Source organism: Mytilus trossulus, chromosome 2 (assembly GCF_036588685.1).
Source record: "Mytilus trossulus isolate FHL-02 chromosome 2, PNRI_Mtr1.1.1.hap1, whole genome shotgun sequence".
Classification (NCBI taxonomy): domain Eukaryota; kingdom Metazoa; phylum Mollusca; class Bivalvia; order Mytilida; family Mytilidae; genus Mytilus; species Mytilus trossulus.
The window spans coordinates 60,639,155-60,664,691 of record NC_086374.1 but is presented as its reverse complement, the minus strand read 5'-3'; the positions used below and the strand labels follow the sequence as shown (position 1 = coordinate 60,664,691).

At 31.3% G+C, this 25,537-nt stretch overlaps 1 protein-coding gene across 3 annotated transcripts in view; it reads left to right on the top strand.

Moving 5' to 3' along the window:
• The window catches only part of LOC134707695 (FIGNL1-interacting regulator of recombination and mitosis-like), a 67,427-nt gene extending 46,798 nt beyond the window's left edge, over positions 1–20,629 (top strand). For 2 of the 3 annotated variants that reach the window (XM_063567686.1, XM_063567687.1), the window contains exons 13-24: positions 2,976–3,056; positions 3,972–4,067; positions 5,608–5,671; positions 6,258–6,339; positions 6,684–6,766; positions 7,140–7,281; positions 8,083–8,265; positions 8,688–8,909; positions 9,766–9,879; positions 10,562–10,753; positions 15,387–15,491; positions 20,361–20,629. In XM_063567686.1, coding sequence (XP_063423756.1) covers positions 2,976–3,056; positions 3,972–4,067; positions 5,608–5,671; positions 6,258–6,339; positions 6,684–6,766; positions 7,140–7,281; positions 8,083–8,265; positions 8,688–8,909; positions 9,766–9,879; positions 10,562–10,753; positions 15,387–15,491; positions 20,361–20,546 — 1,550 coding nt within the window. In that variant the 3' untranslated portion in view covers positions 20,547–20,629. The remainder of the gene's footprint in view (positions 1–2,975; positions 3,057–3,971; positions 4,068–5,607; positions 5,672–6,257; positions 6,340–6,683; positions 6,767–7,139; positions 7,282–8,082; positions 8,266–8,687; positions 8,910–9,765; positions 9,880–10,561; positions 10,754–15,386; positions 15,492–20,360) is intronic. The other variant, XM_063567688.1, reaches the window with a different exon arrangement.
• Positions 20,630–25,537: the final 4,908 nt, after the last annotated feature.

Sequence of the window (25,537 nt, the reverse complement as noted above, 5' to 3'; positions counted from 1 at the left end):
AGAGAACAAAAAAAATGTGACTGATGTACTTTGAGGTTGTAACACCCATAATAATAAACAACAGACCAGACAATTTGTACCCAATATATCTTAGTATACAAACATGGTACATGTTGTAAGAGGTCATACTACTCTGATATATGGTAGGGCAAATATATATATAAAATGCGTACAATAAAGGTAAAGGACATGTTTTAGTTGTATAAGTCTATTTATTCTTTCTATATTCAAGTCAGGAGCCACTTTATTTTTCTTTAAGTCACTTTGGATATTATATCCCACTATGTTCTACATTTATACAGGTTTAAAACAATTAGCAAGTATAGAAAGTGTATACTGGTAACTCCAAACATGCTGCTAATTTTTTTTTTAAGTTTTTTTTCAATAAATAGGCAGTTTGGGGAGAGTCGGATGGCAGTGCCAAATTTTTAGTAATTTGTTTGGAGTGTAAGGGAACAACCATTTAACTTCAAGATGAGAGGGGGAGATAAAAATAATTCCTTGTTTTAACCAAAATGTACATTTTTAAAATAGTAGAGGTATACTAAACATGTTAAATTATGACTGTTCCACTTTATTACTGTCCTGCCACAGTCAAGCAGGATCTATCAGTACAAAAAAATACTATTTTGGCTTCTGTACATGTTTTTATATTTTTTATTGCATTTAAACTGTTAACATTTGAAATTGATTGCTGAAAGAATAAAAATGTCTTGATTTGTTGAAACAAATAAAATATAAGCAAGTTGACCAATTTAGATCATTGAACACGGTATGGTAGTTCAGAGGCAACCTTTCTATAGCATATTCCTAAACAAAGTATTCTAATGAGTAAAGAAAAACTGCTTCAGCATTAATTTGAGAGAACATTTCATTGGTCAATATCCTTCTTATTTATATTAATTTTTGTCTCGCTTGACAGATTCAAAATGCAAGATATAGGTATGCTGTTTTAGGTGTCAGTGGCTGCAGTGTCAACAAAGTATTAGTTTGTGATTAGGTCTAGTTGAGGGTTTACCACTAGTGGTAAATCAAAGATATTTGGTATGCATTTGTATAAGTATTGGCATATTTCATTTCCATGGTGATTATATGGCCCCGCCCCCTCAGTTATGGTCTATTGACTTTGGAATTTTTGCTTAGTTCTCATGTATTAGTTTGTGATTAGGTCTAGTTTATGGTGACTAGTGGTAAATCAAAGATATTTGGTATGCAGTTGTAATAGCAATGGGACATCTCATTTCCATGGAGATTGTTTAGCCATGTACCTTCTGTCATGGTGCATTGACTTTGAATATTAGCAAAACTTACATGTTAAAGTGTTGCTATATTAATTTCAACATTTGCATCATCTAAATTACTAAAAAGCGAGACATATGTCTGTGATAACAGTTTATTTATTTATATCTGATGTAGACCAAATAAAGACTTTTTATATGAATCTGTGCAGGTTAATTTAACCTACATTTATTTATAAAACTTGTGGTTGGACTGAATAATGGCTTTTTCATATGAATTTGTGCGTTTTAATTTGACCTAAATTTATAAAAGTTGTGGTAAGACTGAATAATGGCTTTTTTTATAATAATTTGCGTGTTAATTTAACCTTATTTAATAGAAGTTGATGTACAGAAAGAACATACAAGGACAACAAAACAAATTTGTCAACTTGACTAACAAGTTACAAGGTACAAATATATATATGTATTACTACTTGGTGAACTACAGCAGATGTGAACACATGTCATTTGGTTACAAAACAAATACGTACTCACATTCACATAGTTATTTTTGCTCCAGTTGTACTTAAAAATCAAGAAACAAGAATGGGACATGATTTATAAAAAAAAAACGTTTCTTAAATTCTCTTACAATAAATAAATATTTTGCTTTAAAACTAATACAAGCAAAGTTGATCCTGCAGGAGTTCTGTTTCTTTCAAGTATCTTTGGTCAATTAGCTCTATATAGTTTTCATGTATTTGTGCATCATTGGCTTTCAAATGTTTGTGTTTGAGAATTGCTGTCTTGCTTATGAGGTTGTATACAAAAAACTTATAAAGGGTTTTGTGATAGCTGCTGTCAGTTTTTTAAAGATTTAATGCTGATCACCAAAATAACAGTCCACTTCTCAGTAATGTACAGAATAATATAGAAATCCAGTTCAAAATTTTGATTCTGATTTTATCTCTAACAAAGGTTCATAAATTTCTGTACAGGTTCACAAAATTACGTAGTGATGTCTAAAATCTTTAACGAAAGAATGTACCAATGTGAACTTCAAAAAAAATGGACTATGTCCATTTAAAGGGGCACTAGCTGTGAGATATATAAAAATTAAAGTATGAAATAATTTCATTGCCATAGTGTGGAAAAACTAAAACAAACGTTCTTAAAATTCGAAATCATTCCAGATTCAAATAATTTCTTGTTTTAATATTTCAATTACAATCAGTAACATATTATCTAAACTTATTTAAAAAAAAAAGGATTTTAGAAGAGTATGTTAGCATCAGGGTAGAAGTTGCTGTGTCCTACATCTCATACTCTATTGACTTTTCATCAAGTTTTCTGTTAATTATTCTTGTCTTGGTACCAATAAGTAAGGGGATTGTGTCTCTTAGGAAGAAGATCATAATCCAGGCAAATTTAGGTCACTATGACCTATATTAAATGCCCTTCAACAATGATTTAATTAATTTGTGCTGAAGAAGGCGATGCAATCATATTGACTCATGTTAAGATTGTTGATTTTGATAATTGAAAAACAAATGTAACAGCAAATTTTATCATCCAGATAGGTTTCACATGTATAAGAAAGATACTTGTCCATCAGAGCTGTGGGCATGTATATTTCAATAGTTTTATAGCACGTATGTTTATATAAAAAGATATATGTACTTTTAAAACAATATGGTTAAATTATTTCTGTTTTTCTAGCATAGTTTCATTTGAAAAATTTCTGTTTGATTTCAGTTGACAACCTGACTGATGCTGACAGCTTGCCTCATTTATTGCTTACAATTTATGTGATGAATTCAATTCCCAAACTATCAGGTAAGTTCCAATCTAATTCAAATAAAATCTAGGCATGTATCATCAGTGCTCAATTTATTTGTGCTTAAAGTCATATGTAACGAGTTTCTTATTATTTTAATGTTATTGAAATTATTGAACCAATGCATGCATATGTACATTTTTTTAATATTTTTTACCAACCTGTTACATATTTTCAACAAATAATATTTCATTCAGTCATGTTGATCACAAGCTAATTAACTTTCCAGTTTTTTGCCGAAGGTTAAGTTACTTCATATGGGAAACAAATCTGAGAATTCATGTATGGAAAGACAATTTAATTTATTTCAAAACAATTTTTATGCCCCACCTACGATAGTAGAGGGGCATTATGTTTTCTGGTCTGTGCCTCCGTTCGTCCGTCCATCTGTGCGTCCATTAGCTTCAGGTTAAAGTTTTTGGTCAAGGTAGTTTTTGAAGAAGTTGAAGTCTAATCAACTTGAAACTTAGTACACTTGTTCCCTATGATATGATCTTTCTAATTTTAATTCCAAATTAAAGTTTTGACCCCAATTTCACGGTCCACTGAACATAGAAAATGATATTGCGAGTGGGGCATCCGTGTACTTGGGACACATTCTTGTTTTAGTTTTTTCTGAATCCCTCACATGTTTGAAACTGAAAAAGATGTAATTAAGGTTTAAAATTTAGAACTGCCCATTTACATATTTGGAATTAAGAAAAAGAAATTATTAATTTTCCACTCCTAAATACTCAAACTTATTAATATTTTACTACGCTTTAACATAAAAACTTGTTCATACAAAACTTCCCTTAAAAGATTGGAAATGAAACTTTCCAGTATTTGATTTTTTGCAAGACGTCTTTTTGTTTTAAATGAAAAATGTTGATGTCATACATTAGTATTAATATTACTTTTGGTATGATTTACAGACATCGAAAAGGAAAGATGGTTGTCACCAAATAACCACCCAGAAGACATCCAAGCCCACAGTCTAATACAGACAATCTTCTATCTCCTAAACAAATGTAAGTTTGCATACAGAGAAATAGACTTAATGTGTAGAATAATGTTGCATTATGGGACCAACACTGTTTTGAATATTTTGATCGGTCCAGAGATCAATGAAGCTGATGCTGCATTATACAATTTATAAGATCAAAATTTCTGTATCATTCCATTGATTTTTCTCATGGATTGCCCTGAATTTTTATTATCAGATTCAGATGATTATATGAAGCAGAATAAAGAGAATGTTCAAACTATTTAAACCAATTATACCAATAATTCAACCCAACCTGCCATATGTACTATTTTTTGTTAATCACTGCTTATCATATTCTATTCCTTCAATTACTACAAAGTTCAATAAAAAGAGATACATTTTTAACCAGATTTTTGTGACAAAAATGTCGGTTATTGATTTGGGGATGCTCGGCGGGCGGGCGACAATCAAATGTTGTCCATGCATTAACTCTTGAACCGTTCAACCAAAGCTTTTAAAATTTTAATATGTTGTTACTGACAACTAAATGAAGGTCAAGGTCAATAATGGCGATTTTGACTTTTACCGTTCATGAGTTATGGTTTTTGAAAGATTGAAAAATGGCATTTCCAGTCGTGTCCGTGCATTTACGCATGAACTGTTCTCTAAAGTCTCTAAAGCATCCCAAATTTTCATATGTTGTTACTGGTGACAAAATGGAGGTCAAGTTCAATAATGATTATTTTGACTTTTACCGTTCAGGAGTTATGGTTCTTGAAAGATTGAAAAATGGTGTTTCCAGTCGTGTCCGACCGTGCATTTTCTCATGAACCATTCAACCAAAGCTTTTCAAATTCTAATACGTTGTTACTGATGACAAAATAGAGGTCAAGTTCAATAATGATGATTTTGACTTTTACCGTTCAGTAGTTATGGTTCTAGAAAGATCCTAAAATGGTGTTTCCAGTCGTGTCCGTGCATTTACGCATGAACTATTCTACCAAAGCTTCCCAAATTTTAATATGTTGTTACTGATGACTAAATGGAGGTCAAGTTCAATAATGACGATTTTGACTTTTACCGTTCAGGAGTTATGGTTCTTGAAAGATTGAAAAATGGTGTTTCCAGTCGTGTCCGTGCATTTTCTCATGAACCATTCAACCAAAGCTTTTCAAATTTTAATATGTTATTACTGATGACAAAATAGAGGTCAAGTTTAATAATGACGATTTTGACTTTTACCGTTCAGGAGTTATGGTTCTTGAAAGATTGAAAAATGGTGTTTTCAGTTGTGTCCGTGCATTTTCTCACGAACCATTCAATCTAAGCTTTTCAAATTTTAATATGTTGATACTGATGACAAAATAGAGGTCAAATTTGATATTGATGATTTTCACTTTCACCAATCATCAGTAATGGTTCTTGTGATATTGCCAGGACACAAATAAATGTTAATAAATCCGGTTTGCTTTTGTTGTGACAGCCTCTTGTTATATACTGATGTTGCTTTTTCAATATTTAATATAAAAGTTAGAAGATTTTTTGTAACAATCAGTGAGCATTTTTTTTTATTATTTGTATAGGTTCAGTCGAGGTGATTTTACCTGTTAGTGTTCCAGGCCTATCAAGTACCAGTAAAAAAGACAAGTATGTACAAATACGGTTTGGTGGAGTTTTTTCTGATCACTGATTTGTCTTCCTTAATGTCACCTAAACCTTCAAAATTTTATGTAAAAAGATAAAATACAGTTTATATATACTGAATGGCTTTTTTTAATTACAAATGTATAAAACAAGTGTACATAAAAGAATGGGTATGTCACACCTTGTATATGCAGATATAATATAAAAAAAAAGGAAGATGTGGTATGATTGCCAATCAGACAACTCTCCACAAGAGACCAAAATGACACAGAAATTAACAACTATAGGTCACCATAAGGCCTTCAACAATGAGCAAAGACCATACTGCAAAGTCAGCTATAAAAAGCCCCAAAATGACAATGTAAAACAATTCAAACAAGAAAACATAGGCCTTATTAATGTTAATTTTATCTGATACATGTAATAAAACCTTCATTTTGCAGACTTTCAACATGTTAAAGTAAAGCAGGCAAGATATTTCAGAGGAGGTACTCTTGTTTTGGAAGAGGGACTTGGAAAGTTGTACTATATAAATTAAATTGGGGTATAGGGTATGCGAGCACACTAAAAATACTTTTATTCTTTACAGGGAGGTTTGTTTGTATGATGAGATATGTGTGCACTTCTGTGGTTTTATTGGAAGTTTACCAGCAAATCATTTTCACAAACTGGTATGTTTTATTTATTACAGCAGATAGTTAATTTGGCATAGTTCCACAATGTCAGAAATGTTTAATTTTGGACAGAGTACAACACTTTTTAACATTAAACCTTATTAGACAGTAAACTGTTATCAAAAGTTATTAAATAAGATTTTGAATAGAAGTGTAACTGATATTGCAGTTTCTTTAAACAATTTACATCATGAACTAATATGATTTTTTTTAATAGTAGTGTTTCACCATTGACTTAATGTAGCATTTTGCTCTGGAAAGAGTAGTTAAAATATGTGTACAATTTATGCATTCAGAAGAAATTTTTCCCAATGCATGTATATATTTTTTTCCATCCCCAGGAAGAAGTATTAATAGTTAATTTATTATCGACAAGTCCAGTCTGTTCACAGCTAGCTACAGATGCTTGGTGCTTCCTTGTTAGGTCAGTATTAAATTTGCATCTTCTCTGTCTGAACATGGTTCAAACATTTCCCTACTGAGGTTATCCATAATCACCAAGATGATGATACTAGTTCCTGTAAACAATATGTTACATTTGAAAAATATATATTTATACCAGTCTTTCCTACCTTCAGGTTATAACAAATAGGGCTAGACCGCCAAGTATGAAAGTAAAGTCATTTGAATTTTTAAAATAGATAACATAGGCTGTAGTTTTCCTTTTCTTAACCAAAGATGTCTGGAGTTACTTTTCTTAACAAAAATATTCATAAAATGTGTAAGGGTAGGAAGGGAGACAAGAAACTTGATTAAATAGACTTTTGCTATAACAAGGTAAATAATTTATGATTTAGATATGGATCTGCAGAATTATGTGACAGCCATGTCAAGTTACTGTTAGAGATGATGAAGAGTATACAGGGACATACAATACAGTACAGAAATGTGACTGTACTGGTCAACAGGATGATTAAATTCCTAGCCAAAGAACATCAGGTAATTAAATAACAATTATCTCTGTAGAGTATGTCAAGTTTTAGATCAGCCCATGTTTAAAAAAAAAAAGCAAATATATCTATGATCAACTCTTAATACCTGGTTCTCCTATTAACCGAAAAATAAGATATTATATAAAGCAATCACTATTGGGGTTCCCGACTTTGGGAAATTTCTTTTTATCCAATAATATAGACTCCCTTCAGTTCTGTATCAAAATTTTTGGTAATATACTTGATTTAATCTCCATAGATAGAATTACAAAAATGTAAGTAACTATAGGTCACTGACTCACTGTTCATCCTTCAACAATGAAACAAAAGCCAAACTGAATAATAATCTTTTAAAGGCTTAGCCATGACAAAAATTAAACATTTCAATGAGAAAACCAACTACTTGATTTATATACGAAACAATAATCGAAGAAAAAAAATCAAATATACTGCAATAAACAACAATCACTGAATTACAGGCTCCTGATGGTGGGGTTAAATATATTTTTGACCCTGAATCTTCCCCTAACTGGTAACAGTGATGTAACAGCCCACCTTAGGAAAAACTGTATAAAAAATCAGAAAAACAATGACCTTGTGCAATGTCCAAATATAAGTATTGGCAAAGAGTAGGATCATTAGTTTCCATAACTGAATTTAGCAAATATTTTACATATTTTATCATCCAATGTTTATATTATTACAGGAGTAAAATTTCAAAGTATTTTAGAGCCAATATTAACCTTTCATGAACCTAGTACTTTCAGTATAGCTTTCACATATGTAACTAGAAGTATATCTTTTACAGGTTGATATAATCAAACTATACCCACTGAGTAGTCACATGACATTATGGTCAGCTTTGTCCATTTCTGGTTTTACATCAACAAATGCCAGGAGTTTAGTGGATGACATTGTTAGTCATTGTGTGAAAACTGTTCATAACTTCATCAATACAACAGAAAAGAAGCCTAATAGCTTTGCTTCTCTTGTAAGTTAATCGACCCATGTGTTTGGAGCAAGAATATTTGTTGAAATATGTTTTACATTTGATGCTCTTATTAATTGAAGAAAGCAACATTACAACCTTAAATTTCTGGAACAAAATTTAAGCTTTTTTATTTCTATGTTTTGTTTCTTTTATGATATGGTCAAGATATTAATGAAACTTAAATAAGGTTTTCTTTATTGTTAATTTCCTTTGAGTATTAGGTTTTGTTATATAGAAGAGTAATGGAGATGTTTTATCTGTGACATAATAACTGTATTTTGCTTTTTTTATTGTTATCTTTTTTTCTGCCCTATATCAAATCAATATCATTATAACATTTGAGTAAAATATCAACCAAATAATCTAATAGGCTGGTTTTCACCGTATTTCAGATAGTAATATGTATATTTGTCTCTTTACAGATTTCATCAATAGATTGTGTGCTCAATATATTTAATGATTCAGATGTTGTTGAAAAGTATCTTCTGCCCAATGCTCAGTCCTCTGTTGTTGAGAAGACTGTCATGATTTGCAACAGCTTTTCTGATTGGTTGATATTACCTATTACAAGATTATGTTTTGCAAAGGTCATTCATTTATACTCCTTTGTCTTGCCTAACTTGGATAATAAAGAAATATTACAGGTATGTAGAGAAGAAACAGTTTACCAGATAAATTTCATGTACTGTGGATTAATTGTTGTTCGTGGGATATCAATTTTTGTGGATTTAGTGGGTAACTACTAATTCATAAATGTTCTATAGGCGTATTTGCAGACTTTGACAAAACCACAAAATTAAATATCAACAAAAATGCAATGTTTTTCTGAATACACAAAAATTGATACCCATCAAAACAAATGACCCCACAGTATGGTAATTTCATTGAAAATGGATAGCAGAGCATTGCATTGTAAAGTGATAGTCTTGTATTGCAAATAAAAAAAGAAAAGAAACAAAAATACATTTACCATTTAAATATTGCTTATTGTATTCAAAGTTAATAGAGGTCACCAGCAACAAAGGAGAACATATATTGTGTGATTTTCTTGAGTTTTGGGAATCCACATCTCTATTGAAGATACTTCCATACCAATATTGCCAATTCAGAAATTATTAGGTATATTTTTTATTGCAATTTTCGAAAAGAATTGTCAAAAATGCCAGATTTATTATTGTTATATCTGGAAAATCTGCATACAGAGAAGCATTCAGAATTCAGAATGGGAGTTAGCATAAATTAAAACCTTGCTATGATATCTGAATTTTGCAGTATGTGAAAGAATGTCTTCCACTTGATATTCAACAACGTAGACAGTACAGTTGATTTGATCCTGTAGTTTTCGTAATGTTTTTTGCTTATATATCAGTCTATCAGTCTTGAAGGCAATTCATCATACTATCTTGCATTGTTAAACTATTCAACATTTTTGTTATGAAAAGCTGTTCAGTATAATATATTTTCCATCTAACTTTAAATGTTATATTTTTTCGCTTTCAGATTTTAATATTTATATCAACTGTGATGAAACAAAGACCAGATCAGTATTTTAAACTATCTGTAGCTGTATTCCTTCAACATTTAGGTTCTGTCAAGCTCACTCCATCATTTGAGGTATGTAGTTATGGATCTTGAATTTTATATCTAAGATGAAATAAACAAAAATGAATTCCGTATGATATATTCAAAATGAAATGACACTCATAACAATTTGCCAAATGAAGATTGATTTAGATTATAAAGTAAATTGAAATTAGAATTATCTAAAAACATTGTTTATTTGAAAAACTTATATTAATAAAGGAGGGGGATTTTATCTGAAGATATTGTTATGAGACAGGTCTTTACAATTTGTACCTTGCTTTGTTTAAATTGTTTTATCTTGATAGATTGGAATCATCCAGCTTGTCTAAGAAACCCATATCCTTTACCGTAGGTAGTCAGTTGTTTGGAGAATTAAGATATCTCAGAAATGTATAAGATAAAGATTTTTCTGTTCTGATCTTTGCAAGCTTACACTTGTCTCAATCTCATAACACATAAATGTTTCAATAACATTAATAAACATTAACAAATGCATTAATCTCAAAAGGATATCATAAAAAAAATCAATGTTCACATATATACCAGCTAGAAAATTAATTTGATGACAGACACTGAAATAGAAAAATTTTGTTGTATAGATACTAATATGTAAAAGGTAAAATTTATGATTTATTGGTTAGTTTGGTATGAACTGTCCATTAAATATTGGGATTCACATAATTTTGATTATTTATATATCTTGTTTTTTCAGCAGAGTCAAATATTAAACAAAATCCCAGAGATTTTCAACAGTTTATTATCAGACTCGAATAGTTTAATAAAACACAAAGCATTAGAAACATTTACTAAGTTTGCAGAGATCACAGTTCATGAGTCCATAGTTCCTCAGTGTATACAGAATGATACAAATATCCAGGACAGTGTTGTAGCATTCCTAAATAAGGTAGGCATAGTATAAATTTTAAATACAAATGTAAAATAGAGACATAAAGTGATTACCCAGGAGTTGCTACTATTCATTCGACCTTGAAATTTTAAAATATTTGGTCTGTTTATAAAATGATGCTTTAGCAGCAGTTGTCTACTATCGTCTATTGCCGAGCATTCTAAAATATAGTTGAACTCGTCGCCAATGTCACCGGAATTGCACAAAGTACAAATACGATTTTCTCTCTGAATGTTTTGCCATCTACCAATTTCGATAGGAATTTTTGTGTTCAACGTTCCAAATCTACAAAAAGAAGCAATATTTTTGTCATCTAAAATATCAAAGTAGGTTTCGAGTTTTATACTATTTTTTAATCATTTATAATTTAGAGCTTTTGGAGAATTCTGTACAGTAGCATATCATGTCTCTCTGAACTGGTCAGTTAATTTTATTTTAAAACTGTTTCATACAACCAGTTTTTACTTATAAAATTTGGAGTTCCATATATTTGGTAGTCCACAATTATCAAGCACAGATTTTACATTCTTACACCAAGATACATTTCCATTGTAACTACCAGTAACAAGATTATATAGAATAACAGGAAGTTTCTTTTTTCCCCCAGTTACAAGCTTTTCCCAATAATAAATAGTACGTAATTTAATAAAAATATCCGGTGGGAATCGGCCAAGTTCCCCATATATCATATAACTATATGCAAAAGTTGCCCTTCTTTGACACATAATAGTGCTTTTAATTACATTGTTTACTTAAACTGACCTTTGAAGAAATTAAACTTTTAATGAAAGAGAAATATATTTAGATCATTTTGAACTAAAATTTACATGTATATGAGTTTGTATTAACAATTGAGGATTAATGTGCTCCATAGTATACTAAAATAAGATTCCCAGAAAGGTTATTCTTAGTAGTACTTGTTTTCTGAAAGATAGTTCTTCCTTAGAAGACTTTAAACATGGGTTGAAAATTGGCATGCAGAAAGATGATACATGTACAGTTCAGGATATGCCTTGTTTCTATGAAGTTAAACTTTTAAGGTGAAATATTAAGAAAGCGGTGAATTTTTTTAAATTTGGTTGAATAGATAGGGAATTTTCAAAAATAGTTAAGAGTTATCTCCCTTTTACCAATCTGAACTCTGCAATTTTTTTAAACTTAATAAAGATAGATTTGCTGCAAATTTCCAAATCTAGCTAAAGATAGACTTGGAGTATCTGAGAACCAGAAAATGTGTGTTCATGGCCTTACATTGTTAATTAAAAAACTGGATTGCTTTTGTTAGAATAGTTCATATACAATTGTGAAATTGATTACTCATCATTATTAAGTTTTGTGATCAACTGACATTATTTAAACTGCTCTGTATGGATTTTGAGTATGTGTGAACATTGTAGCATTAGTTATGATAATGTTTTGGAGGTTCCAATTGTGGTTAAAAAGAACCAATGCATATACCCCCAGCAGTTTCTGGAATATATATTGACTTCTCTTTGTTGTTATCTAATCAATAAAATCAACGCATTCATAATTTTTATTTTTATGCCCCACCTAGGATAGTAGAGGGGCATTATGTTTTCTGGTCTTTGGCTCCGTTCGTTCGTCTGTCTTTCCCACTTCAGGGTAAAGTTTTTGGTCAAGGTAGTTTTTGATGAAGCTGAAGTCTGATCAACTTGAAACTTAGTACACATGTTCCTTATGATATGATCTTTCTTATTTTAAAACAAAATTAGACTTTGAACACCATTTGCATGGTCCACTGAACATAGAAATTAAAAGTGTGAGTTTCAGGTTAAAGTTTTTGGTCAAGGTAGTTTTTGATGAAGCTGAAGTCTGATCATCTTGAAACTTAGTACACATGTTCCTTATGATATGATCTTTCTTATTTTAAAACAAAATTAGACTTTGAACACCATTTGCATGGTCCACTGAACATAGAAATTAAAAGTGTGAGTTTCAGGTTAAAGTTTTTGGTCAAGGTAGTTTTGATGAAGCTGAAGTCTGATCAACTTGAAACTTAGTACACATGTTCCTTATGATATGATCTTTCTTATTTTAAAACAAAATTAGACTTTGAACACCATTTGCATGGTCCACTGGACATAGAAATTAAAAGTGTGAGTTTCAGGTTAAAGTTTTTGGTCAAGGTAGTTTTTGATGAAGCTGAAGTCTGATCATCTTGAAACTTAGTACACATGTTCCTTATGATATGGTATTTCTTATTTAAAAACAAAATTAGACTTTGAACACCATTTGCATGGTCCACTGAACATAGAAATTAAAAGTGTGAGTTTTAGGTTAAAGTTTTTGGTCAAGGTAGTTTTTGATGAAGCTGAAGTCTGATCAACTTGAAACTTAGTACACATGTTCCATATGATATGATCTTTCTTATTTTATAACAAAATTAGACTTTTGACACCATTTTCATGGTCCACTGAACATAGAAATTAAAAGTGTGAGTTTTAGGTTAAAGTTTTTGGTCAAGGTAGTTTTTGATGAAGCTGAAGTCTGATCAACTTGAAACTTAGTACACATGTTCCATATGATATGATCTTTCTTATTTTATAACAAAATTAGACTTTTGACACCATTTTCATGGTCCACTGAACATAGAAATTAAAAGTGTGAGTTTCAGGTTAAAGTTTTTGGTCAAGGTAGTTTTTGATGAAGCTGAAGTCCAATCAACTTGAAACTTAGTACACATGTTCCTTATGATATGATCTTTCTTATTTTAAAACAAAATTAGACTTTTAACACCATTTTCATGGTCCACTGAACATAGAAATTAAAAGTGTGAGTTCCAGGTTAAAGTTTTTGGTCAAGGTAGTTTTTGATGAAGCTGAAGTCCAATCAACTTGAAACTTAGTACACATGTTTCTTATGATATGTTCTTTCATATTTTTAAACAAAATTAGACTTTTGACACCATTTTCATTGTCCAGTGAGTTTCAGGTTAAAGTTTTAGGTCAAGGTAGTTTTTGATGAAGTTTAAGTCCTATCAATTTGAAACTTAGTACACATGTTCCTTATTAGTTGATCTTTTTACTTTTAAGGCCAAATTAGACTTTTTACCCAATTTCATGGTCCATTGAACATAAAAAATAATAATGCAAGTGGGACATCTGTGTACTTTGGACACATTCTTGTTTTTCTATATATTTATTAATTACTCCCTCATATGCATTTGTAAAACATGTGGGATTAATCAATATGCTACGGAGAAATAATTGGTATTTTTAAAACAAACCCTGATATTAATTTTCCATTAAAATAAGTTATTTACATGATTACCATGATGATGGAGACTATTCCAGGTTAGAAATATATTCAATAATTGACACTGGAATCAGATTTAGTGACACTTCAGGGAAGAAATTTTAAACCATAAACCTGAATGTGAAGTTTTGTAAACAAGTGTCCAAAAAAAAAATGAAAAATCTGAAAAAGGTCAAAATGAGGAAAAATAACAAAGGAGGGGTGAAATATGGGCACTGGAGACAGAAATATTTGATTAAGTAAATTATAACCATGAAAAATTCTCAAACACACATAAACAAAGACTTCATTACTGTTTATAAAAGGAAGCATTCAACTGAAAAAAGTATTGCATTAGATACAAATTTTGTTTAAAGTTTACAAATAATGAGTATGGATAGGCTATATGTGAGTAACTTAAGCAATCTCACTTAATTGAAATAATTAATATATACTGTGGATTTATTATTATTCTTGTGATTTTGATTTTTTTGGATTTTGTTTTTATAGATAAACCACAAATTTAAATGTTGAACAAAGTATAAATTTACCACAAGTTTGTAAGCAGGCATTGGCAAAACCAGAAAATTAAGTTACCATCAAAATACAAGTTTTTCAGTTGATCCACAAAAAGTTGGTATCCTCATAATAATAAAGCAATCCATGGTTGTGTCCATACTTGCTCAACTGATCAGGGTTAAACCTCTGCAGGAAAATCTGGTTTGCTGCCACTCTGACAGCCTCTTGTTTTTGCTAATTAGATAAATTATCACATGTCTGGTGTATCTTTCATCTAAAATGTAAACTACATAGAAACCTATAACTACACACCACTGATAATTGTGATAAAAACACACCTAGATTGCTCTCCTATCTGTAAATTGGAAGGTTACAATAATCACAATACTAACAAATCATAATAATTCAGGGTTAAAGAAAGTTTTAACTAGAATATAACATGTGTACACTATCTAATATTTTATAATTTAGGCTAATTATGACTTTCATTACTGTAACAGTTAATTTTTTACTGCAACAGTTAATTTTGACTGAAGTAAATATTAAAATCAATTAAAATGCTTTAAGTAAACAAATCTATTTAAACAAGTTAAACATTTATTAAATATGAATAACACAATTTAAGTTATAACATATAGACCCTAAACACAATTTTAGATTTTTTATATAGCAATAAGAATGTAATCAAAAAGTAATCAGGATTAACGGTATTTTGAAAATTAATTGATAAATTAAATTATATGTAATCAGATTTTTTTCGTAATAATATAAACATCGCAATAATTTCTGAATTTAAATTTACAATATGTGAGATTCTGTAAACTCTTACATTTAATGTTTGAATTTTTATTTGAAGACTCCATTTCCGTCAGCAGTGAATAGAAAAGATTATCTAATAACTCTTTTAGACAGTACAGATGAAGGAGAGGACCGTGATGAGAGGGATGGTGGTGGACAAGAGGTATAGAAATCATCAAAAATAAAAAATACAGTATAATTCCTCATTTCAGAATCTAATGGACTCTTGGTAATAAACTGTAAGCACACACCCCCACCCCCCTCCCTAAAAAAATAACATTTGGTCACTTGTTAAATTTTCATTGGTTTAGGACATTTTTCAACCAGCAGCAAGTATTTTCTGTACTCTTTTTAGAAATATTACATAAGATTCTAAAACAACAAATTTTAACAGCAATGGAACACTTTGTTATTTAGACTTAACATTATGTTAGTTTTAATGGTAAATATGTGACAATGTAATCCTGACATTTTAAGAATAGGAATTTTAGTGTTGATGTCACTGTGACATAAACTATTTGAAATCATCATACTTGATTGAAATGTCCATTTAATTACATTATATTCGTGTTATTTTAGCCCTCACTATCGCTTGGGCAAAAATAATCACAACTAGAATTGCCATTGCAAGCAATAGCAGATGTCACCCTTCCACCTATTGCCACTAGGCGGCAACTATTTAAAAAAATGTTCAACAGTGAATGTACAAATATACATGGCTATACATCTTTCTGTAAATTTTTTAGTTCATTAAGAGCATTTTAAAACAAATCTCATTTCTGCTGTTTCCATGGTAATGGCAGACATTTTGAAATTTTCAAGGTCACAAGTCTTATCTATACTTGCAAGTTAACAATATTATCAAGTTTCATTAAGTTCAAAGCATTTTGAAAATTTTGACATTTTTCGGTTTCCATGGCAACAGTGATCTTTTTGGAAATTCCAACATCAAAAGTCTCATCCAGAATTACCATTCAACAATCATATAAAAATTAATCAATTTTGGAGCATTTTGAAATTTTTGAAATTTTTGACATTTGCAGTGTTCTCCTTTTTTCACTAAGGTAAGGTGGGTGTTTTGAAAAAAAACACTTGCAACTGGGTGATTTTTTTTACATTTTCAACCGGGTTTATTTTTTTCAGTTTTACTGTGGGTTGGGGTCACAAATAGGATTGTATTCACATTAAATGGAATTGAACCATTCTTCTGCTACCACTGCTAGCCTTTCATTAAATGATTGACAAATTAGTTTTGTGAATCTCGGATAGCAGATCATAATGGCTTTTGCGGGACTCCCTCCTCCTACGAAGTCTGCTAATGCATGGCCTTCTAACCAAGTTTCTGTCCTGTTCCTTGCTTTAGTTCTGTATTTTTGGCACAGAGAACAGTAATATCCTTCTGTGACGATTATCCATTTCAAGTCCTGTTCATATTTATCACCACCACTCAAATGAGGGGTAATCTCTCAATGTAATGACTATCCCTTTAATGAGGGGTACATTTAAAGAGAAACAGATTAGGGGTAACCTCTCCATGTAATGACTATCCCTTTTATGTAGGGTACATTTAAAGAGAAACAAATGAGGACATATTTGTTTCTGGCCTTTTTATCATTATGGACAATCTTTTAGAAAAGTTGTAACAAATAAAACGATCCCCCCCCCCTTTTAATCTAATAAATTCAGTTTTCTTTTTTTTTTTTTCAACAGTAATATGACCCCTGATGGACAGTCCCTCATTTTTGGATTGTTCCCAACTTGTTTATCTTCGCGATCGCCTGTGTGCCTTTCTGTTGTTTTGATACTTTTTTTTTCAATTTCAACAATTTCAATTCAACTATCCGTTTTAGTTGACTTATATGGCTTAGAAATTTCCAAATTACCATCATCATTTGACTTTCCATTCCATTTCCAATAAAAGAAAACATTGAAATTTGCCGAACCGCCATTTTTGTAAATGAAAACAAACTGCGAGACGCGATTAGTATTTAAATTTTTTACCGTGCGGAACCGAAAAAAATCCGGTATTTGAAAAAAAAGCCGACCACCTCCTAAAATGGAAAGGTGGTCGGCACACCCGGCTTAAATGCCGAATGGAAAACACTGATTTGTGATGGTTCCTATGGCAACAGAGACCATTCCCAAAATTTAATGGCATATACCACATTGGTACATGGGAGGGACCATACCATCAAAGTTTCAATCAATTTGACCTACCAATTTAAGAAAGTAAATGCCACGTTAAGGTTTTTGTATCATTTTGACCTGTTTTGCATTGTTTCCATGGTAACGGCAGACATTTTCGAAACTCCAACGCCAAATTCATCATCTACCAATGTTGCTCATTGTTACTATGGAGTTTCAAAAAATTTGGATCATTTTGATATTTTTGAAATTTTTGGTGTAGTTTCCATGGCAACATAGTAGTTCCAATGATTGCCAAAATCATCCAAAACCAGTATATGCACCTACATTGTAATAAAATATAATGATTCTAAGATTAATAATGTCCAAATAATTCACCAAAACCAATAACTGGATTTGTTCACATTTGATCTGTATCCATGGTAACGGCAGCCATTTTTTATGTTCTTCAGGCCTACTGCAACCCGGAATTCTGTGTTCCTCATTATAGTTAACTTTCATTAAGATTGGTTCCATTGACTGAGAAAACTGCCGGACAAAAAAGGTGGAAGAATAATAATAATACAGAAAAAGAAACAGAGGAAAAGCAATATGTCACCCGACATTGTCGCTCGGGTGACATAAATATAATGCCTACCCATGTTTAAACTACAATAAAGTATAGGTTGCATCAATTATTTCTTATAAACATTACACCTCTGTTTAAAACATCCTGTAGCTATCTTTTGGAGCTTGGTTAATTTATATTTAAAGGCATTTGATACTTCAAATTAAAAAAAAAGTTTGTAACTTGTTTTATACAGTTAAAAGGCAAAGTTTTACTATAAAACATGTGCACATGGAAAAAAATTTATATAAGAAAATCCTTTATTCTATTAAAATCTTCAAAAATGTATTGTCTTCCAGTACTGCAGTTTGTGTCAAACTGTTTTAGGTTTAGTCTGACTGAAAAACAAATTTGATATTTTCTTCTATATTTACAACTATTAAAAAAATCTTGTCTGACCACCTGAAATTTTGTCTGACATTTGGGTCGTCAAACAGAGTTTGGGATACAATGGTACTCTAATTCACTGATAGTTTTTACCCATTTAATGACCTTTCATTAGCACTTTAGCAACCACACATTGCAAGTGTAAGAAAACTGTGATAAAAGAAAAGGTATACAAACGTAAAGTTGAATAATGTTAAGTGATTCCAAAAGAAAACAATTAATACACCAAAACCACTTAGCACTTGTCATAACAAAGTTTTTAAATTACCAAATAGAAAAGCATGAAGTAAATGAAACAAAAATTCAACATCGCACTATTGCACGTCTTTCTTATTACTTATTTTTCACGTGTTTCATGATTATGATTATTTATTAAGGTCATGTTCGGTTAATTTAAGCAATAAACAGTTAAACTTTTCAATAATTCGCCGTTTCAGAATCTAATGCATTCTGGGTAATATTTTAAAAGCTTACACTAAAACGTTGTGATTGGTTTAGAATGTTCTAAACAATGAAAATCCACCCAATGATTTAACATTTTTTTCATTTTGCTGTACGAACAATGAGATTACCCATTGTCCTTTAGATTCTGAACAGGCGAATTGAAATATTTTTTTGTACATTATATGTTATGAATTCAAAATAAGTGTATAGAATCCTGCATAGAGTACTTATAAAAATATTTGGTATGATGCCAATAAGACAATTAGTTTAGAATACGTGCAACGGTTCAATAACATCCAGACAATTAAAATTTCAAGAAACTCTAATCATATCACTTTATTAATAATTTTGCCATGGCTCATACTTGTATAGTAATGACAAACTTTCAAAACAAGGCTATTTCGGCAGTTTTTGCATAAGAAACAAGACATTTACACATATAAGGCAGTTTCAAATTAGGTATACAAATATTGATGTTTTTACAGACTTTATCTGTTTCATTACAGCACTTTTAGTTAAGTGTTACAAACAAATGACAGCTGCACTGTCATTGATAACTGTTTGAGGGTGTGAAACACTTAAAGCTTGTCAAAGTCTTCTACTTGTATGTATCAAATACACATATAATCAATAATCTACTAAAGTTGCTAGAAATCATTATGAGATATATTTTGTATGGTTAGAAGGAGATTGCATAATGCCTTAGTTAAACATGAAGGAAAAAACAGTTGTATGTTACTTCTATGAGATATTATCGGACCACAGATGAATTATCACGCTGTGATTGGTTTAACGCCGTCACGTGGTGACCCCCTATGAGACCGTATGGGGTTAGTAAGTTTCATATGGGGTTCATGACGCGTTAATGGCGACGTCATCTTTTAATGTTGTTGTGTTTCATTGTTTATTTTTCAACAAAACGCCGCAGAAAAAGTCCAGTGTCCAATAAATTTGTTATACGGTTAACTACTGACCCCCTACGGATCGATAGAGGGTGAATAAAATTCAAAGGGGACTCGGCCTCTGGCCTCACCCCCTATGGATTTTACTAACCCTCTATGGATCCGTAGGGGGTCAGTAGCTAACCATATAACTTATAATGTTGTACCAAGTGAATAAATCCTTTTCAGATTTGAATTAGCAGTTTCTCTGTTGGGAGTGGGGGGTGATTTTTGGCAGATTCACTATTTAGTTTTCATCCTGTCTTTTGAAAAATGATTTATTTTCAGGTGTTTCTATGACAGGATATTCATTTTCAAAATCTTCCTACCCTGATCAGCCATAGTTGAATATGTACTTGACACACAAGTTACATATTTCTTCATCATTTTCGTACTTTTGGTATATTTTCAAATTTTTACCTGGCAAATAGAAAGAATGTTAAAATTGCTCAAACAACAAATATTTCACGGTGCAAGCATTCAATAGTATTTTTTGTTTCTTTCACAGCCATCAAGTAAACGTCCTAGAACTGAGGATTGTGGTAAATCTGAGAATCAACAACAATTGATAGACCTGCTTCTCAGTTGCAGCCAAGGATTACAGGAGAATAAAGATTCTATACCAAATCAGCTGATTATGAGACTTAAGGAAACTAGGAATTTGATTTCTTCTTTTCTTGATGAAAAAGGATGAGAAAAATCATTTATAATGACAAAACTATAATTATGTGTTCAAAATTTGTATAAATATGTTTATAAAAATATGTTAAGATCTTGTTTGATTCTAATATGACTTTTGGTTGCCATTGTTACCAAACACACACTTCAATAAAGAAGAATTGTATTCTATTGAAATTGACCCCTTTTTTAGGGGCCATATTTCTATTGTCACAATTAATATGAATGATATCTACTTCAAACATATAACGACCAATGGAAAAAAAAACAGATTACAAGTATAAAGAGATAAAAGAAGATGTGGTTTGAGTGCCAATGAGACAACTCTCCATACAAGTCAATAAACATGTGAAAGTTCTCTCACAGCAATCAAACTCTATATAAAACAAGTCCAATAAAAAATCACACTGCACATTGTCAAAAAGTAAATATGCTGAAAAGACAACAGTCCAAAAAACACTAAACAGAAAACTAAAGATTTAGCAACTTGAACCCCATCAAAAATTGACTTAAGTGTTTCTGAAATGTAAATATTAAAAAAAAGATGTGGTATGATTGCCAATGAGACAACTCTGCAGAAGAGACCAACTGACACAGAAATTAAAACTTTAGGTCATTTTGCGGCCTTTAACAATGATCAAAGCCCTTACTTTATAGTCAGCTATTAAAAGTCCTGAAATGACAAATGTAAAACAATTCAAACAAGAAAACTATCAGCCTAATTTGTGTAAAAAATAATGAATGAAAAACAAATATGTAATACAGCAACGAACAACAACCACTGAATTACTGGCTCCCGACTTGGAAGGACACATAGAATGGGGTGGCTTAAACATGTCTGTGGACACCCAAGCCTCCCCTTGCCTAAGCAGTTCATGCTGTGTTAATTATTGTAAGTAAAAACTTGGTGACAAACATGATTTGGTAATGTCACAATCAAGGAAATAATTATGTCAAAAAGAGGAGCATAATCATGGTCATTAGACAGTGTACACAGATATATCATAAAATTAAACCATGAAAGCATTTGTAAAACTTTCAAAGGGTATAACTTCAACTTTACTATTTGGAATCCTTGGTTCATTCAATAGCTTCCATGTAGGCAAGAATTATAAAAGAAAACTCAAGATAAGAAATACAAGGCCTTTAATAGTGTATCAAATTGGAAATACATACATAATACACAGGTGATACTGTTTTGTTGCTTCATAGAAAATGGAAAATTGAAATCGTCTATTGTCCTCAAGATAGATGCAATCAGCACAGTCATTAAACATTTGTTTATATAACCAGTAAAAGAACATCATATATGTAAAAGAATAAAAGTTTAAGGTGAATACCAGCATTTTCATATTGAAGCTGTTATGACAAGTCTGCCTACAGGAAATAAAGGAAAAGTTTGCAATAGGGGGGGAAAACATTGTTCCCACAGGGGTGTTAATGGCCTGTTGAAAAAAAAGATTGTTGTCAACGAAAATACCACGCATATTGGTGATGTCTTTATCGAACTTTTTGCTTGTATCAGAATGGTTTGTTTTTTCCCAAAACCAAGATATATAACTGCGATTGCCATTCTTATCGATGAAATAAAGTTGGACCCATTTTTAGTCTGATTTAAAGTTCAAAATGAGGAATACTAGTGTAAAGGTTAGAGAACTCAAATCTTTATGCTATTGAATGGGGAGAGACATAAAATACAAGATTGTTAGTACACTTTTACAGATCTGCAACCTTTTGAATTTTATTATCCATTACCTGATTCACACCATCTTCAATTAGCTAGTTTCTTAATATCTTTAAAGCCTGGTTTTGGAAAGATTTAAGCACAGCTCATCTGAGCAATTACTCACATATATGCAGATACCTTCTCTTCATGATAAGTCACATGAAAGGGTTGGTTTCTGTTTTGCAAATTTCGAAATATAAATGGAATTTTACAAATTTTGTTAACACACCTTTTTGATATGTGATTCCCTCAGTTTAAACAATGGTAAAACATTTACTTCCAATTCATAGCTGGTAAATACAGTAGAAAAGATTTCTCTGAATCTGTTCGACCCTGCTAATGTGTGTTTTCTTTTGCTTTATACCTTTAAGCTTGTAACCCCTTCTTTCTGACCGACAAAGAATCAAACCATATGACTGATCCTTTCTCATATTTTGATTGTTAATAAGTAAAAATTGTGGCAATAGGTCCTCTTTTAACTATTATATACAACTCGTCTAAACATCAACCCAACAATGTTAGATCTGTAAATTTGCTTTCGCAGATGTTATTGTTACAGATCAGCTAAACTTATTTATAGTATAGGATCCTACAAATTAATGTAAGATACAGTCACAGAAAATAATCATTTAAAGTACGTCTGAGTCAGTGACAACTCTACAACAGATGTATCCATCGGATCGCCATCAATGGTGGTGATACATGGATGTGTACATAATGTATATACAACTCGTCTAAACATCAACCCAACAATGTTAGATCTGTAAATTTGCTTTCGCAAATTTTTTGGTTCTTCCCTCGTTGGGATTCGAACCCATGCTACTGTGATATCGTGACACCAAATCGCCTGCACTGCAGCCGTTCCGCTAGACCACACGACCACATGGGCTCTACAATAATAGAGCTTTCACTGGCCGTGTGTTACCTTTCCTCATCAGTTTTAATCTAGCGGCGTACTACAGTACACGATATATATAAGGCATGAAGATGTTATTGTTACAGATCAGCTAAATTATCTAGAGTATAAGATCCTACAAATTAATGTAAGATACAGTCACAGAAAATAATCATATTTAAAGTACGTCTGAGTCAGTGACAACTCTACAACAGATGTATCCATTGGATCGCCATCAATGATGGTGATACATGGCTGTGTACATAATGTATATACAACTTGTCTAAACATCAACCCAACAATGTTATATCTGTAAATTTGCTTTCGCAAATTTTTTGGTTCTTCCCTCGCCGGGATTCGAACCCATGCTACTGTGATATCGTGACACCAAATCGCCTGCACTGCAGCCGTTCCGCTAGACCACACGACCACATGGGCTCTACAATTATAGAGCTTTCACTGGCCGTGTGTTACCTTTCCTCATCAGTTTTAATCTAGCGGCGTACTACAGTACATGATATATAAGGCATGAAGATGTTATTGTTACAGATCAGCTAAATTATCTAGAGTATAGGATCCTACAAATTAATGTAAGATACAGACACAGAAAATAATTATATTTATAAGTACGTCTAAGTCAGTGACAACTCTACAACAGATGTATCAATATATATATATATAACTTGTCTCAACATCAACCCAACAATGTTGGATCTGTAAATTTGCTTTCGCAAATTTTTTGTTCTTCCCTCGCCGGGATTCGAACACATGCTACTGAAATATCGTGACACCAAATCGCCTGCACTGCAGCCGTCCCGCTAGACCACACGACCACATTATATATACAACTGGTCTAAACATCAACCCAACAATGTTAGATCTGTAAATTTGCTTTATATATGTATATGTCGTGTACAAGTTGCAATTTTGTACAGGTTATAACATGTACAAACATATTGTACATGTTATAACTTGTATAGTGCAAAAATACAAGTTATAACATGTACAAAAGTACCTCATACATGTTATTACCTGTACAAAATATTGCTTAAAAATGGTTTTAACTTGTACAAAATTTAAGATAAATCTAAATGAAGTGAAATACACTTCTAAATTCACCAATGCATAAAGAACAACAATAAATAGGCCAAAATGTGTCTTTTTCTGTAGGGGACAATCATCACAAAGTTTCAGAAATATATGTTTCATTACTTATGTTGGCAAAATATGCTTCCATGTAATTGTAGGTTTCATGTTGTCAATCATGGCTTAAATAAGTGTTACATTATTTACTAAAAGCTTACATTTCCTCAATGACAATTACATTGGATGCTAGTAAATGTAACTCAATTCTTCAAAACATTTTAAGAACGATGCCTAATAATTTTGGGTAATACTCCTCCCTCTCGTTTTATAGCATGCAAAGACTAAAACAATCACATCTTCCTACATCTAACTAAAGACTAACACAATGTCTTATATGCTTACTCTGTAAAAGCAAGAGAGAGCTGATATAGTTTTCATTGGACCACGCTTCATTATCAATATCTTTGGATTTACTCTTCAGCATTTTTGGCCTTCAGCATGACTTATGTAAATTTATAACTTATTTTCTTTTTATAAACTATAAGAACATTGCATGAGGCAAATGTCATTTTGATGTTTAAAATATACATCTTCTACTTTTAAAGCATGTATTTGTGTCCTTTGGATGTTTTCTGTTCCATGGGCTGGTTGTTGTCTTTTAGATACATACCCCATTTTCATTCCCAATTTTCAAATGATTTGTAGACACTTCTATCCTGGATATCCTCTTATGTCTTTTAGTGTCAACTAGAATAAAAGTATTTTACTTTTGCCTTCAAAGTTGACACTCACAATTATAATTCATCAAATAAAGATATGTCAATAGATATTCATAAGAGGATCATAAGACATGTCCTAAGATATATCTTATGACAAGTCTTAGGAATGCTTCGTAATACCGACTCCTGGACATTAACTGTATCAAAAGGGACAAAACACAAGGAATAATAAAAAAGTTATGAAATATTATTGAGATCAATAACGTCTATTGCAATAATAGAAACATATCCTTATTTTTCGATTTTGTACAAGTTAAAACCATTTTAAAGCAATATTTTGTACAGGTTATAACATGTATTAGGTACTTTTGTACATGTTATAACTTGTATTTTTGCATTATACAAGTTATAACATGTACAATTTGTTTGTACATGTTATAACCTGTACAAAATTGCAACTTGTACACGACATATATATAGTCAAATGCGTTTTGTTAAAATATACTTTTCACTTTTTTGGTCTTTTGGAAAATGTTGTTTGTGCTGTTTTTAGACCCTTCTACAACGAAATTTGTTTTACA